We start from the raw sequence: 15,826 nt of genomic DNA, 5'->3' as shown, positions 1-15,826 counted from the left end.
GCAATCACAGGGAGGCGCCGTGCACGATGGGTGATGATGACTGGAGCCTCCCGGATGTCCCAGAGAGCGTCCGGCAAATGTTCGGGTCCGGGAACTGGACTATGGAGGAGCCGTCCCCCGCCTGCTCTTGCAGCTGCGACGGCAGGAAGAAAATGCTTCCAGAGTGCCCTTCTGGTGCCGGAGGGATGCCCCCGCCCGAGGTAGCCGTGGCACAGCAACGTCCCTGCGGCAAGGGGCGTAAACGCTGACGCCCTTTTTGCGTTCAGATGAGGTTGAGCTCGACCGACACGCTGCAGAATCTGACCGGAAGAAACATCTCCGACTATCTGGTCAAAACCTACGCCCAAATCATCGGCAAGAGGTAGGGCGCCGCCACCCCGGCCAGTAGCCCGGTTGGGCCCGCAGGGCACGCTCACTTTTGCTGCCTTTTGTTCTGTCCTCAGTTTGAAGAACAAAGTTTGGGTCAACGAGTTCAGGTTTGTGCCCGCGCTTGCTAACGGTGTTTTCCAGCGCTGATCGTCATTACCTGACCGGCAGGTATGGAGGTTTTTCACTGGGAGCAAGGAGCACGCACGTCCTGCCGCCGGCCGACGAGATCGACGACGCCATCCGACGCATACGCAAAATCTTCGAATTGACCAAGGTACTGGGACCCAGACCAATCCCCCCTCTAAGCTGCACTCGCTGTCCAGATCTTCTCCGCGTACAATAAAATCGATCCGACGCACAAAAATCAGGGCACAAAATTGCTGATTCAATAGCAAATTCAGCCAAATTTACAGTGCATGTAGATAAAAAGAACACGAGCTCCCTTGGCAACGATATGCTTTAAACGTGGTATTTCAATGTCAACGTTGGAGTTGACAGTTGAATGAGAGTACAGTGAGTAAAGTTTTTGGTGAAGCGGCTTTTTTGGCTCAGCTCCCTAAAAAGAGCTAAACATAATGGCTCTTCAGATTGCTCTTGGTGCTTTAATCCATACGTAAACAATTTGTTATCCACAAAATGACTTAAAAAAGAGGGACAGAATAAGGCAAAGTATGAAAATGAATAAGTAAGCTGCTAAGAAACAAAGGGAAATGAAAAAAAGCAGGAAAAAATATGAAACTGAGTAAAAAGTGAGAAAATAAGTCCAAATCTATGAAAAAATAGAAACAAATCGAGAAAAAAAAAGGATTTAAAAAAAAAAAAAGCTGGGGGGAAAGAAGAAAGAGTCGAGTCAAGTTTATTTGTTTGGCCCTTAATCACAAAGAGTCTCAAAGGGCTGCAGAGACCACAGATTATTGCAAACCACAGACTATGATGACACCATCCCCTCATCTGCAACCTACATGAGGGCAAGGAAAAAAACTTAGGTTATTCATATGCTATAGAATAGAAGTATGTTTTAAGCTTAGATTGAAACATTTCTACTGAGATTGCAGATCCAGGGGGAAGAGCATTCCACAGCACCGGGGCCCGATGGAGACCGCTCTCAAACCTGCGGATCTCTTCTTGTAGTAGTACTAGGACCACTAGTAGTCCAGAAAAAGAGGAAAAAAAAGGTGTCTTTGACTGGACTTGTGTTGCATTCAAATCGTTTCCAAATCCATCAGGTCAATCTTGTTGCCAACATTGTGCTTCCACTCAAAAGTGTTATTTATCACACTTTTTTTATCGTGCAACCGACGAAATGAATCCCTAAAAATGTTTTCAAGTCTGCCAAAATAATGACAATCTCTCGTAAGAGTCGTTGTAAAAATAACTGACGTGTGTGGGCCGTACAGCCTTTCCAATAGTACGTGAGTCGATTCGTTCGAACGCGGAAAACTCATTTGGCCTTGCGGCAAAGTCTAACTTGAGGTTTAGCAGATGTTTGCTCACCGTTATTCCAAGTGACGCTCACAGACTTTCTGCTGACGCTCCGATTATCGGGAACATTGACCCGGACCCTAATGGGACGGATGAGCTAACTGGCCTTTGGATGCTTGAACAGGGAGCCGCGGCAGATCGATTCCTTGACAATTTGTCAGCTTTCATCAACGGCTTGGACACCAAAAACAACGTCAAGGTGAGCACGCGACCGACATGGGGCCGACGGGCTGGCCGCTTTAAGGCCGGGTCTTTTTCCCGCTCAGATCTGGTTCAACAACAAAGGGTGGCACAGCATGGGCTCCTTCCTCAACGTGATGAGCAACGGCATCCTGAGGGCCAACCTGCGTCCGGGGCAAGACCCCGGCCGCTTCGGAATCCGAGGCTTCAACCACCCGCTCAACTTGACCAAGGAGCAGCTTTCCCAGGTGGCGCTGTGAGTGTCCCGCCCCCTGTAGGTCGGCGCATGCTCTGCCCTCGCTTAGCGCGCCCCTTCCGCAGGGTCACCACCTCGGTGGACGTGCTGGTGTCCATCTGCGTCATCTTCGCCATGTCCTTCGTGCCGGCGAGCTTCGTGGTCTTCCTCATCCAGGAACGGGTCAGCAAAGCCAAGCACATGCACTTTATTAGCGGCGTGCACCCCCTACTTTACTGGAGCGCCAACTTCATCTGGGACATGGTAAGGACGGCCTCCGACTCCCGGCGCCATCCTCCTAACCACGGTTTCTGCGTCTCGGCAGTGCAACTACGTGGTGCCGGCCACGCTGGTCATCCTCATCTTCGTGTGCTTCCAACAAAAAGCTTACGTCTCCTCCACCAACCTGCCCGTGTTGGCGCTGCTCCTCCTGTTATATGGGTACGGTGACAAAAACGCTCGTTTTCAAAAGATACTGCTTGAAAAGGTTCTTCTTTTGTGAGCACAGCGAGTCCGAGCAATCGCACAAAGTCTGTGAAGGATAATGATGAGCGACATTCATCACATATTCAGTGTTTATTTTACCTGTGAAAAGTGATGGGTCCCGGGGACTCGCATGCTCAAAAATCTATGGGTTCCCCACAGAGATCTATGGGTCCCCAAAATTTAGTGTTATCGAGGTTGAAATTGTAAATCGGCGACAAATATATGAATAAATATATAAATCTATATATTCAGTCAGTTTTAATCATCACACCTAATTAGTAATACAAAGCAGTTATCACTTCAGATTTTTCAGTTCACAAAAGTGCTCCATGCCCTTACAAACTGTCGTTTCGATATATCATATATATTGTTATTATTGTTAATTAACATTTTGTTGTGAGACACTGACTTGCTCGACATGAATGAGGTTTATTATAGATAAAAGTTCAAAAATGAAGTCGCTTGGACGTTCACTGTAGAAGGAAAAAATACATGCAAATATGATTAAGTAGAATTTTCTTATTCAAATTATGAATTCATTTTCTGCATTAAATTATTGTTGGTAATATACTGATTAAAAGGGATCACCAGAAACCTGTCTTTTTTCATTTTCTCCTTTTATACTTCCTTTTTTTCTTAACTTCTTTATACAACATAATCATTCGTAATATAATGCATCAAAGCAAGTGAGCCGTTTGAGAGCCGGCTCTTTAATGAGTTGAGACGAAAAAGCCGGTTCTCTAAAAAGAAACGGACTTTCACTACACAACTCGAACTGGAGATCGGTAAATCTTTGCTAAAAAATGATAATGACAATTTCGTGTCAAAAAAGTTGCAACCCAGGGACGCACGTTGATTTGACACGATGCGTCCCCAGCAAAAATAATGCCTCTAGGACGCAGGGACGCGGGCAAACGAGACCACTGCATATTATTATCAAACATCTCCAAACCCTGACATCAAGTCACATTCTTCTGGCTTTCCGGCAGGACTTGCTAGGTTTTCGTATCTGAATGAATTGGCTTATGTCATATTGGAAAGGTTGGACGGCCCACACGTCATTTGTTTTTGCAACTGTTACGCTAGATTTCTGTTTTTTTAAAAGGTACCTAATAATACTAGCATGATTTATTGAGTCAGTTGCACAATACAAAACTGTATTTAACTTTTGGTTGAAGTGCACTGTCGGCATAAATATTGACTGTTACATTCAATAATTTTCCATTAATTTGAATGTAACACGAGACCCCCAAAATCGACCTTTTTCCTGCCTTCTTTATTTTTAACTTTTTTTTCCTCATGTTCTCTAGTTTCCCTAATTTTTTAAAATTTTTTCCCTAGCTTTTTACTTTTTCTGTCTTTTCCGTTTTTCTTCATAATTTCTTATCCTGCTTTCTTTTTTTCAATTAATTTGAATGTAACACGAGACCCCCAAAATCGAACTTTTTCCTGCCTTTTCTTTATTTTTTTAACTTTTTTTCCCTTATGTCCTCTAGTTTCCTTCATTTTTAAATTTTTTTTTCCCTAACTTTTTAATTTTTCTGTCTTTTCCTTTTTTCTTCATATTTTTTTTCCTGATTCTTTTTTCTTTTTTTCTTTTCTCTTTTTAAAATGTTTTTCTTGTTATTTATCTGCTTTATCCCCCCCCCCTTTTTTTTTTAAATAATTCGAAGTTTATGAAAAGTAACTAAATCGATCTGAAGAGCCGTTGTGTGCCAAAAGAGCCAGGTCTTTTTAGCGAACTGAGCCGAAATAGCCGCTTTTCGAAAAAGGGCAGAAATTTGGCAGCATTGACGAAGTCATGTAGCTATGTTGTCCCACCATGCAGGCGATCATCAAAGTAAACCACACTTGTCTCTCAATATCTTAAAGTCTTGGTGTTATTTCCTTAACAGGTGGTCCATCACGCCGCTGATGTACCCAGCCTCGTTTTTCTTCAGCATCCCGAGCACGGCCTACGTGGTCCTCACCAGCGTCAACATCCTCATCGGCATCAACGGCAGCATCTCCACCTTCGTCATGGAGCTCTTCGGGGACCACGTGAGCTAGCCCGTGACTCCGCCGGCCCGCCGGCACCGTACGCTAATGCGCTAACGCACTTGCGCAGGAGATCGGCGGTATCAACGACATTCTGAAGAACGTCCTGCTCATCTTCCCTCACTTTTGTCTGGGCCGGGGCCTCATCGACATGGTGAAGAACCAGGCCATGGCCGACGCGCTGCAGAGATTCGGTAAGCTTGCCGTCGACGTAGCCGCGCCAGGGCCTAGCGTTACTTTTTTGGGTGTTTGTGTCTCAGGAGAGAACAGGCTGCGCTCGCCTCTAGAATGGGACATGGTGGGAAAGAATCTGTTCGCCATGGCGTTGGAGGGCGTGGTCTTCTTCATCATCACTGTTCTCATTCAGTTCCGATTCTGCATCAAACCAAGGTGTGCACCTGCTTCTAGTTTTTAGATTTTGGCTGGTCACGGTTATGTGTCCTGCTCCGGCAGACTGCAGAGTTACATGACCACAGACAGGAGGTCGAAGACGCAGAGACAGAAATATGACAAAAAGGGAAAGTCTTTTATTGCATTCGTTCAGCAACGTTGAAGCCACGTTCGAAATTCGTTCAAGAGATGCTGGGCTTTATACTGTGTTCAAAAAGACCTCGTGATTTTTTTCTCGTAATCTGAAGTGTTTTTCTCTGGCCCCGACTCGCTTAGTCAACAACTTGTGACTTCTTGTATCAACATTATCCCATAACATCCTGCCAGATGTCTGCACACCAGGCTGCTGACTAACAGTTAATCCACAACAGGGACAGGGATTGAGGGTTAGGGTAACTGTTAGAGTTATCCTATCCGGTTTTTATTCTGCAAGAAACCCAGTCGATGCACCCGACCGCGATTTTCCGAGGTTTTTGGTCGTTCACGGTTATTTGTCCTGCTCCGGCAGACCGCAGAGTTACACGACCAAACCGGGAGTCCTGGGAGAGGAGGACGAAGACGTGGCTCGGGAGAGACAGCGTATCGTGCACGGACTCGGACAAGGACACATCCTGGAACTACGGCAGCTCACCAAGGTATGTGCCGGCATGCCGCACGAGTCTGCTCTGCAGTCACCTTCCTCTTCCCTTCCGGCAGGTGTTCAAAAGGAAACAGAAGCCGGCGGTGGATCGACTTTGCGTGGGAATTCCTCCTGGCGAGGTTGCTCGCTCGTGGCACGCATGCTAATTGCGCCACATTGGTGTTCTAGCACGCCTCTTTTTGTCCAGTGCTTTGGCCTGCTGGGCGTCAACGGAGCCGGCAAGACCACCACCTTCAAAATGCTGACTGGCGACACCACCGTGACCAGCGGGGAGGCCTTCCTGGCAGGCAAAAGGTGGGTTCAATTTCCGCCGCGGCAATACGATACCCGGCTAACGCGCTGGTCTCAGCATCTTGCGAGAACTGGACCAGGTCCACCAGAACATGGGCTACTGCCCCCAGTTTGATGCCGTCAACGAGCTGCTGACTGGAAGGGAGCACTTGGAGCTCTACGCCATCCTCAGAGGAGTTCCTGGCAAGGAAGTCTGCGACGTGAGTTGCAGGTGATATGGCAAAGGGTATACGGGTACCACGGTAACTGACGCTGTGACCTACAGGTGGCCGAGTGGGGCATCAGGAAGTTGGGCCTTCTAAAGTACGCTGACAAACCAGCAGGAAGTTACAGCGGCGGCAATCTGCGAAAACTCTCCACTGCCATGGCCCTTGTCGGGGCACCGCCAGTTGTCTTCCTGGTGAGCGAGGCGCCGTTCGGCCCGATTTGTCGAGCAACCTCGAACACTGACTTCTATTTAAATTGAATTGATGGATGGCCGGGAAGTTTGCGTCATTCTGCGCGAGGTTCTGTACTTTCGTCTTTGTGGGCGACACAGCTTACATCAATGGAAGAGAAGAATAAGATAGAACAGAATAGAATAGACCTTTATTGTCATTGTTCCAAAATGGGTTAACATATTGTGACAACGAAATTGGGCATGACACTCCAGTGTCACACATTCACAGTGAGGTAAAAAAGCCAAGAAGATAAAGGAACAGAGAAGATAAGGTTATAAAACAAGGAGGATAAGGTTATAGTTATAATTTACACAATATTTACTCAAGAAATGACGGCATGTAGAATATTACATACAGTTTGGTATCGTAATACAGTTTGGTATCGTAAGGGTTTGTGCAATTATGCATTTGGTGCAAAAAAATAGTCATCATAGTGCAAAAAAATAGTCAACATTGTGCAAGGTGAGCAGTAAACATAGTGCAGTCAACTTGTGCAAGAAACATAGACATGAGTACCATTTTACGTTCGTAAGAGAATAGAATCTTGTTATTGTCTTGATACAGCAGCACAACAGAATTGGAGGGCTTCTACTTTCAGCCAAAATTAGGGTCAATTAAAAATTTTGAAATGTGTAAAAGGGTAAAAAAAAACAATGTTAAAGTACAGGGATGTAGGGGTTCTTGAATTCCCTGAAATTGCTTGACTTTTTATGATATCTAGGTTTGAAAAGTGCTTGCATTTTGGATGAAGTGATTTTAAATGCTAAAATTGGTACCATGAGTCTTGTGTTCGTTGTTCAAATAGATAGGAAGATACTTTATTCATCCCCGTAGGGAAATTCATACTTCCAGCAGTATCCTTGTGTTGAAAAATAAAGTGATAAAATAAAAGATATAGAACACAAAAGTACCCAATATAACGTGTTGATATAGAGCAGGAGTGTCAAACTCATTTTAACTCGGGGGCCACATGATAGAACAAACATTCTGTCGGGGGCCGGACTAGTAGATTAAAGAGAAAGAAAAGGAGAGATAAAGAAATGAGAGAAAGAGGGAGGGAAAAGGAGAGAGGGCAGGAAAAAGGAGAGAGCGTGAGAAACAAAAGAGATAAAAAGAGAAGTCGTCAGAGAGGGGAAAAGAAAGGGAGAGGAAGAAAGAAATCCAAAGAGAAATAGAAAGACAGAAGGAGAGAAAAGAGAAAAGAAAGCGGGAAGGGTAGGAATAGAGAAAGAGAAAAGAGAGAAAAGGAAAAAAGTTAGAGCAAATGAAGTTAAAAAGACACAGAGAGTGGGAGTAAAGGGGTAGGAAAGAGGGAGGAAGGAGGAGAGAGAGAGAGAAAGAGAGAGAGAGAGAGAGGGAGAGAAATATATACAGTATCTTTGTGAGAGGAACCTTGTTTTGGCAACATCAAGTTGACATATTTCAACCTGCAGCTTGTTTTTCTCTTGCGCTTCTCTGAGTGTTGACTCGCGGGCCGGATTCAATCCCTTAGCGGGCCTCATCTGGCCCGTGGGCCGCCTCTTTGACACCTGTGATATAGAGTATTTAGATAGTGCTACGGAAAATACACACTGTAATAAAAATAGGGTAATATGCAAATGTAGGGGTGGGATTTAATGTGGGCTTCTACTCCCCATGTGGAGTTAAAGAGCCTCGTGGCATGAGGAAGAAATAAGGGTTTTCCATTTTGTGTTTCAAAAAGGATTGGGGTTAGAATTAGAAACTAAGCTTTGGGGATATTAAACTGAATTTGGGGTCTGGAATAGGGTTGGGGCTAAGGTTACAGTTCGGTGTGAGTTTAGGGTTAGGAACTGCAGTTTGAGCTCCATATTAGGGTTCTAAACTGAATGCAGGGTTCCAAAATGCGTAAGTTTGAAACCCGGGCTAGGGTTAGGAGCTAGGGTTTGGGCTGACGCAGGAGGAGGTTTAGGCTCCTGTTTTTTTGATTGGCACTGGACTTCTTCTGGAAAAATTGTCTCTAAAAGTCCTTAAAACTTACTTCATTTTCCCATCAAAAAGGTGAACGAACCCTGAGAGTAGATAGGAGCCTTTTCTGCCATGGATTTAGAGGACGGCGAGCCGCTTTACTCATGTGCCAATAGATTCTCGAGATGATTACATATCGATTTGCGTTTGAGCCCCCTACAAAATGTCTACCCTTAATTTGACATCTTTCAATCCTTCAAATGTAACTATGGACAGATTCAGATCTTTCAAGTGGGAACGGCGATGGGTTAAAATGTGGAGGATTCCAAATGTAGGTTCGGTCTTGGCAATGGCGGGGACAATGTTTTGAAGTGATGAAATGAATGGGGACGTAAACGACAATGGCTCAATATTGTCGGGGACACGACCCCTCGCTCGACGCCCTCGGGCCCACCTAGTCCGAACGCTAACCCTTCCCGTGGTCCCGGCGACAGGACGAGCCCACCACCGGCATGGATCCCAAAGCTCGCCGGGCCCTCTGGAACTGCATTCTTGACGTCATCAAGGAGGGACGCTCCGTGGTGCTTACTTCACACAGGTGACCCCCCGCACCCACCAGAAAATGTCCTCCGAATCTTGGCTTTTCTTGCCTTTGTCTCGAGTCCTTCCCGTCTGCCCGTCCCGTGAAAATGGTACATTTCTAGTTGAGTAGGCACTCAAAATAAGGAGAGAAGACAATAACGGATTTTGAGCTTGCCCAGAGAGCAGGAGAGGTCCGTCAAAGCACCTCCCTATTATAAATTTCAACTGAGTTGCACAATATCCAGCTCAAAGGACTAATTGTCCGGTTTATAGTACAAGACCCAAAATAAGAAGAGGTGATATCGATACATTTTGAACTTAAAGGAGAAGAGGAGAAAACTGGACAACATGTGTTGTAAAAGGCCTTTCTTTCCATAACATATCCGAGGTTACTAAAAGGATAAAGACGTACCGTAAATTCCGGACTATAGAGCGCACCTGATTATAAGCCGCACCCACCACATTTTAAGAGGAAAACCGATTTTATACTTACACAAGCCGCACCTGTATATAAGCCGCATGCGCCCACAAAAATGTAACACAAACACAAAATTAACCCAAATCCGATTTTAAGTCCCGCGATAGAAACTAAATGTCCTTCATTGAAGTACACAGTCCAAAAATCACAGCCGGCAAAATGAACGGAAAATGATACCGGTACTTAAGGTTTGATGCAGACCTGCAGAGTCCTGGTCCCATTGAAAGTAATCCAAGGAAAAAAGTGTATATTTCCAACGGTAAGGGTGGGAAAAATATATATCCACTATTGTCGGCCGCGTCCACAAACAGGTCTCACCTTTACCCCACTTCCAGTCACCCGCGTTTGTTCCGCCCCTTGTTTTTCATTCGCCCGTGCAAAACATATCACAATAAGTGTCTAAAATAAATACAAATAAATACATTACAAAAATATACAGTTGCAAATACATATTATACATGGTTACACATAATTATAAAGAAAGACGGTACATAGCGTTTTCAAAGCTTTAATAATAATAATACTTTCATCCCAAACGGTGCCTGTGACAGGGCAGTTAATGGTAGCAACACGCTAGCAACACGCTCGCAACACAGTAAACGGGTCTGTTAAAAAAAACGTACCGTACTTGTAAAAATCACGGTAAACCGTCCTCATCTTCCTCCTTAGAACTGAAGCCATCAAAGTCGTCTTCCTCAGTGTCGGAAAGAAACTTGGTCATATAGACGTCGTCCTCACTCGCGCTGTCACTGTCGCTGGAACTCTCATCCACTCCTGATTCTGTGCCCTCCTCTCCGTCTGCTCGATTGCTTTTAGCTTGAAAGCTGCGTCATGTGCCTTTCTTTTTGCATTTTGCACAATGAGGGTATGTTTACGCTAATTTAATTTATGCACAAGCCAAAAAGTTGCAGTCTTCCTCGGCGCATATATTCCACCGGTCTAAATCTCACCTTTTGTACTCGAGCGGCGCTGGCGGCCGTTAAAAAATTTACATAAATTGGCCGCATCACTGAATCAGCCGCAGGGTTGAAAGTTTGGGAAAAAAGTAGCGGCTTATAGTCCAGAATTTACGGTAATCAAGACTTGAGAAAATCCTGTCCAGTAATTGTTATGTGTTTGTGCGTCAGCATGGAGGAGTGCGAGGCCTTGTGCACCCGCATGGCCATCATGGTCAACGGACGCTTCAAGTGTTTGGGCAGCGTCCAACATCTCAAGAACAGGTACAGGCTCTGTTTTTTTTTTCTTTCTCTCTTGAATCTACTACTTTGGCCCCTTCCTCCTCTCTTATCCCTTTCTATTCTTTCTCACTGTCTCTTGAATGCACCCGCGAGAGTATTTTTGTGTCTTTACCGTCCGGCCCCATCGGCTAACGTGTTTCCCGGGCAGGTTCGGCGACGGCTACACGGTGGTCCTGCGGGTGGGCGGCCCCGACCCGGACCTGCTGCCCGTCACCCGATTCATCGGGCGCGAGCTTAGCGGCAGCACGCTAAAGGAAAAACATGGCAACGTGTTGCAGTACCAGCTGCCGTCCGCCCGCTGTTCCCTGGCGCGCATCTTTAGCGCCCTGGCGCACAACAAAGGAGCCCTCAACATCCAGGACTACTCGGTCACGCAGACCACCCTGGACCAGGTAGGCCACCCGCGCCCGTTTGTGCACCGTAACGGCCCCCCGGGCAATGTTCCCTGTAATTTTCCTTACGGGTCTGAGCGTTCACACAAAGTCGGTGAGCAACGTTTGAAACAACAGTGAGCAACCGTAATCCCAAGTGTGGCAAGATAATTCATTATCAAACATGTCCAAAACTTGACATCAAGTTACATTTTGCTGAGTTTTCGGCGATGCAAAATGATTTTTATCTTTTGAATGAATTGACTCATGTACGGCCTACAAACGTCGTTTGTTCTTACAATTCTTTCACAAGATATCCATTTCTTTTTATTTCCTGATATATTTTGTCGCATGATATTAACATTTTTGGGGGCTTATTGAGTCGGTTGTAAGATACAGAACTGTAATTAATCACATTTTTAGTGAAAGTACAATGTTGGCAACAAGATTCACTTGATATCATTGGAAATTATTTGAATGCAACACAAACTTTTTCTTCTTTTTCTGTGTTTTTTTCTACTTTTTTGTCACTTTCTTGTTCTCTATTTACTTTTTTCCTACATTTCTTTCCTTTCTTTTTTCTGGCTTTTTTTCTAAATTTTTCCTTCTTTTTTATTTCTCTTTTTCTTTTTTTTTCTCAGCTTTTCACTACTTTTTCATTTTGGTATTTTTTTTCTTTTTTGTTCTATTCCCCCTTCCTTTAAGTCATGTTGTGCATAATTTTACATAATATTTGGTCATGTTGGGATTAGAGAGGCAAAAACAACCTGAAGAGCCGTTTAGGACCCGAAAGAGCCGGTTCCTTTTAGTGAGCCGAGCCGAAGAAGCCGGTTCTCGACCAACTCTACTATCTTTACTCAACTTCGTTGTACTTCGACTTGACTTCAAAATACCTTATTTAGGACACAACGTCAGGGGGACCCGTGTATTTTTACCTTCATGCACTGTAACTTGTGACTTAAGTCGCTTCTTAATTAGTAATTTTGAGCCCTGATTTTTGTGCGCTGGCTAGATTTTCTTGTGCGCTGAGAATGTGCGAGCAGTGCGCAATTCTTTTTGTTCTCTATTTACTTTTTTCCTACATTTCTTTCTTTTCTTTTTTTTCTGGCTTTTTTTCTGAATTTTTCCTTCTTTTTGCTCTTCCTTTTGTTTCTTTTTTTCTCAGCTTTTCACTACTTTTTCATTTTGGTATTTGTTTCTTTTTTGTTCTATTCCCCCCTTCTTTTAAGTCATTTTGTGCATAGTTTTACATAATATTTGGTCATGTTGGGATTAAAGAAGCAAAAACAACCCGAAGAGCCGTTTAGGACCCGAAGACTGCCCCCGGGTATGAAAAATGGAATTCCGTTCTACTTCTGTGTCGATGGGAATGAAAGGAGAATCGCTTTCGGCGATATCAATTTTGCTTGGTGACTTGATTCACCGCCGGAAAGAGAATGTCGAAAATGTCTCGAGCAATCTTTTGCCTTTAAATGATGGATTTTGGAGTCGATTGATCGATATCAATCTCAAGACAAAAATAATATAAATAAGGCATCTTAGTTTGATTGAACAAACTAACATTTAATGACACGGAAACATACCTGTCAAGCTCCAGGGCTCCATGCCCTTACAAAATGTTGTATTTTCCCTTACAAAATACAAAATAATCTTACACCATATTTTTTTATCAAACGTGTTTATTGATGTAGTTTAACATGTTATATTGTACATGTGTTTCGTTATATCATATATACTGTCTCGCTAAACGTACTAGCTTTTTAGCATTATTAGCCGCTAAGACCTCGTCGAGAATGGAAGAAGTCTGCCATCCAACAATTCAGAAGAAAATACCTTATCACTGATCTTGTAGTATTTACAAAAAAATCAGGTATGTGGGCAAATTATTTTGTTATTGAAATCTTCTAAAGATGTTACTTAAATGATTAATTCAAGCATGGTTTTGGACAAGTAAATTGCTCAAAACCCAGGAGCTTCGGGGGGGCTGTGGCCCCCAAACCCCTGGCTAGGTTTCCGACTTTTTCTCCTCACCTCAATCACATCCCTGCCTAAGTGTTTCCAGACAAGACCGAGGTGCGGTTTGAGAAATTGGTCTATGAGTGCAGTGGAATTTTACCAAGTGGATTCAAACAAACTTAAAGAAGTTTGCAAACAGGCTTGATCTTTGGCGAAGTCCACGAAACGGGACCACCACCGCAATGGTTTTACTTGGCTCTCATTCTGAGCTTTTGTGACGCAAAAATCTTTTTCCGTATTAAAGGCTCCGCGTGTGATTTGTGTGACAGGTCTTTGTGAACTTCGCTAAATACCAAAGCGACGACTACCATTCCAAGGACTCGCCGGCTTCCTCTTCGGCTTGCTGCCGCCCCCGGAAGCGGCCCCGGGGCCCGTCGGCCGTCCCGTCGGACGTCCCCGCGGAAGGCCTCGTGTGATTGGTGGGATCACCACTTCATAATTATGACATCCGCCAGGGGGGTGTGGGGGGGTCTGTACTCACGGCGCAACCCAAGATGAAGAAATACCCTATTTATTCGTGTGCTACGTGCGTTTTTGTCAGCTAAAAAGACATCTTTCATTTTGGGGTTGAATGCTGGTGTAAGACCCCAACAAATGGCAATACTCCTCCTATCTTTCATGTTTCGTTCATTTCCATCCAGGTTATGTATCCTTGAAAATGCTTGAATTTGAATGTTGTGTTTTCAAGGTCTGAACAGTGCTTGACTTCTAGGTGAAGAGCTTGTAAATGCTTGAATATTTTGCCACGGTTCTTTAGAAGCTAGACTTTGGGCTTCAAATAAGAATTCGATTTTAAGGTTTGGACTTCCCATTACGGTATTCAACTCAATTTTTCGGTTTTGAAATCGGGTGGGGGCTAGGATTACAGCTAAAGTGAAGTGTAGGTTCAGGGTTTAAACTCCATTTTAGGATATTTAACAGAATGTAGGGTTCCAAAATAAGTTTAGAGTCGGGGTTTGGGTTAGGAGTTAGGGTCTGGGCACTGATTTTAGGCTTCTGAAATAAGGTTGGAGCTAGAGTGTGGGCAGGGTTAGGTAGGGTTACTTTAACTTGATTATTTTCAATTACATTTGGATGACTCCAATACCAAATATGCTAATAAAAGACAAAAAAAAGAAAATATGAATAAAATGATGACTCACAACACGTGGTAAGCTTTCTCTCCTGGCTTTGATCTCTTTGATCTCCGTCAAAACGAACATAAAATGTGACAGAAACAAAATGAAAATAAATCCAAACAGCTTGCCAAGATCGTTTTTGCCGTTCCATGTATTCCGTTACTCCCCAAGCCTGTACAAAATCGAGTCATTTTATTCATATTTAGTGTCTTTTGTCTTTTATTAGCATATTTAGTATTGGAGTCATCCAAAAGTAATTGAAAGTAATCCAGTTAAAGTAACCCTACCCAACCCTGAGTGTGGGTTTGAAACGAAGGTTTAGGCTGCTGGATTTCGTCTTTGAATGCTACTGATAAGAGGCTGAAAATAAGCTTCGATGATCCTTGAAAAGTGCTTGAATTTGGCCATTAAAGAGTTGTACGAATTCTGTATGTTGCAGGGATGCTAATTAATCCGTCTTAATTGTTTCATGTTTTGTTCTTTTATTTCTATTGTAATTGGTGTAGACGAATAATAAAAGACGAAAAGAAACTAAATATGAATAAAATGATGACTCACAACACGTGGTAAGCTTTCTCTCCTGGCTTTGATCTCTTTGATCTCCGTCAAAACGAACATAAAATGCGACAGAAACAAAATGAAAATAAATCCAAACATAATTTTTGCCAATCCATGTATTCCGTTACTCCCCAAGCCTGCACAAAATTTAGTAATTTTATTCATAATTAGTTTATTTTGTCTTTGATTAGCATATTTGGTATGGGAGTAATCCAAAAGTAATTGAAAGTAATCCAGTTCAAGTAACCCTACCCAACCCTGAGTGTAGAACACTGGCCTTCTTTGTACCTAAAAAGGAACTCAAAAGTTCTGGTACGCATGCTACATGAGGTAGTATAGTAGTATACAACCAGTATTGAATTTGTACAACAGTTGAGACATATCAGTCATCACAATTGAGGAAACCAAAGTTGCCAAAACCTAACCAGTAGGCCGCCAGTAATATAGATGACATGTGAAAAGATATTTCACTTTACCCGAGACTAATGTTAGAAAATTAAGAACAGAAAGCTGTATAGATAAAGCTCGACGAGGGAAACGATTTGTGTATCTCGCGATGAATCGGAATTTGAAGTACCGTATTTTCCGCACTATAGAGCGCACCGGATTATAGGGCGCACCCCCAAAAACTAGTTTTTGGTCCTATATTTTCCATACATAAGGCGCACCGGATTATAAGGCGCTACAATGGGAACGTCGACAAAACAGTCAGATGATTCAGTCCAACTGATTACCCCCTTAACATTCCCAAAGCTTGCAAAGAAGCAAATATGTGTCGTAGACACGTGCGGATGCGGTGTCCGTACGATGTCACTCAAATGCGTCGTTTCAAATATCATTCGGAAGGTTAAAGTCTTGGGATTCAAGAAATGCCAACCATTCCTCAGTTTCTATTTTCTTTTTCGCTCGCAACTTTACTGTGCATATGACAATAAACACTGGGATTTGAGTTTAATTTAAAAAAAGACCCATCACAGAAACATCGAGAT

General features: G+C 43.6%; 1 protein-coding gene across 1 annotated transcript in view; it reads left to right on the top strand.

Annotated features, from left to right (window-relative positions):
- Window positions 1-14,839, top strand: part of LOC148360252 (phospholipid-transporting ATPase ABCA1-like) — a 45,438-nt gene extending 30,599 nt beyond the window's left edge. The window contains exons 30-49 of the mRNA XM_088343789.1: window positions 11-200; window positions 267-361; window positions 444-476; window positions 538-643; window positions 1,976-2,050; window positions 2,118-2,287; window positions 2,353-2,530; window positions 2,592-2,707; window positions 4,648-4,792; window positions 4,860-4,983; window positions 5,050-5,179; window positions 5,688-5,814; window positions 5,876-5,938; window positions 6,007-6,113; window positions 6,169-6,310; window positions 6,376-6,510; window positions 8,971-9,074; window positions 10,664-10,756; window positions 10,923-11,166; window positions 13,431-14,839. Coding sequence (XP_088199915.1) covers window positions 11-200; window positions 267-361; window positions 444-476; window positions 538-643; window positions 1,976-2,050; window positions 2,118-2,287; window positions 2,353-2,530; window positions 2,592-2,707; window positions 4,648-4,792; window positions 4,860-4,983; window positions 5,050-5,179; window positions 5,688-5,814; window positions 5,876-5,938; window positions 6,007-6,113; window positions 6,169-6,310; window positions 6,376-6,510; window positions 8,971-9,074; window positions 10,664-10,756; window positions 10,923-11,166; window positions 13,431-13,577 — 2,524 coding nt within the window. The 3' untranslated portion in view covers window positions 13,578-14,839. The remainder of the gene's footprint in view (window positions 1-10; window positions 201-266; window positions 362-443; window positions 477-537; window positions 644-1,975; window positions 2,051-2,117; window positions 2,288-2,352; window positions 2,531-2,591; window positions 2,708-4,647; window positions 4,793-4,859; window positions 4,984-5,049; window positions 5,180-5,687; window positions 5,815-5,875; window positions 5,939-6,006; window positions 6,114-6,168; window positions 6,311-6,375; window positions 6,511-8,970; window positions 9,075-10,663; window positions 10,757-10,922; window positions 11,167-13,430) is intronic.
- Window positions 14,840-15,826: the final 987 nt, after the last annotated feature.

This window comes from Urocampus carinirostris, chromosome 9 (genome assembly GCF_059441175.1).
Source record: "Urocampus carinirostris isolate Australia breed hairy pipefish chromosome 9, RoL_Ucar_1.0, whole genome shotgun sequence".
Classification (NCBI taxonomy): Eukaryota; Metazoa; Chordata; class Actinopteri; order Syngnathiformes; family Syngnathidae; genus Urocampus; species Urocampus carinirostris.
Note: the sequence above shows the minus strand (reverse complement) of the source record. Positions and strands in the feature narration are given on the sequence as shown.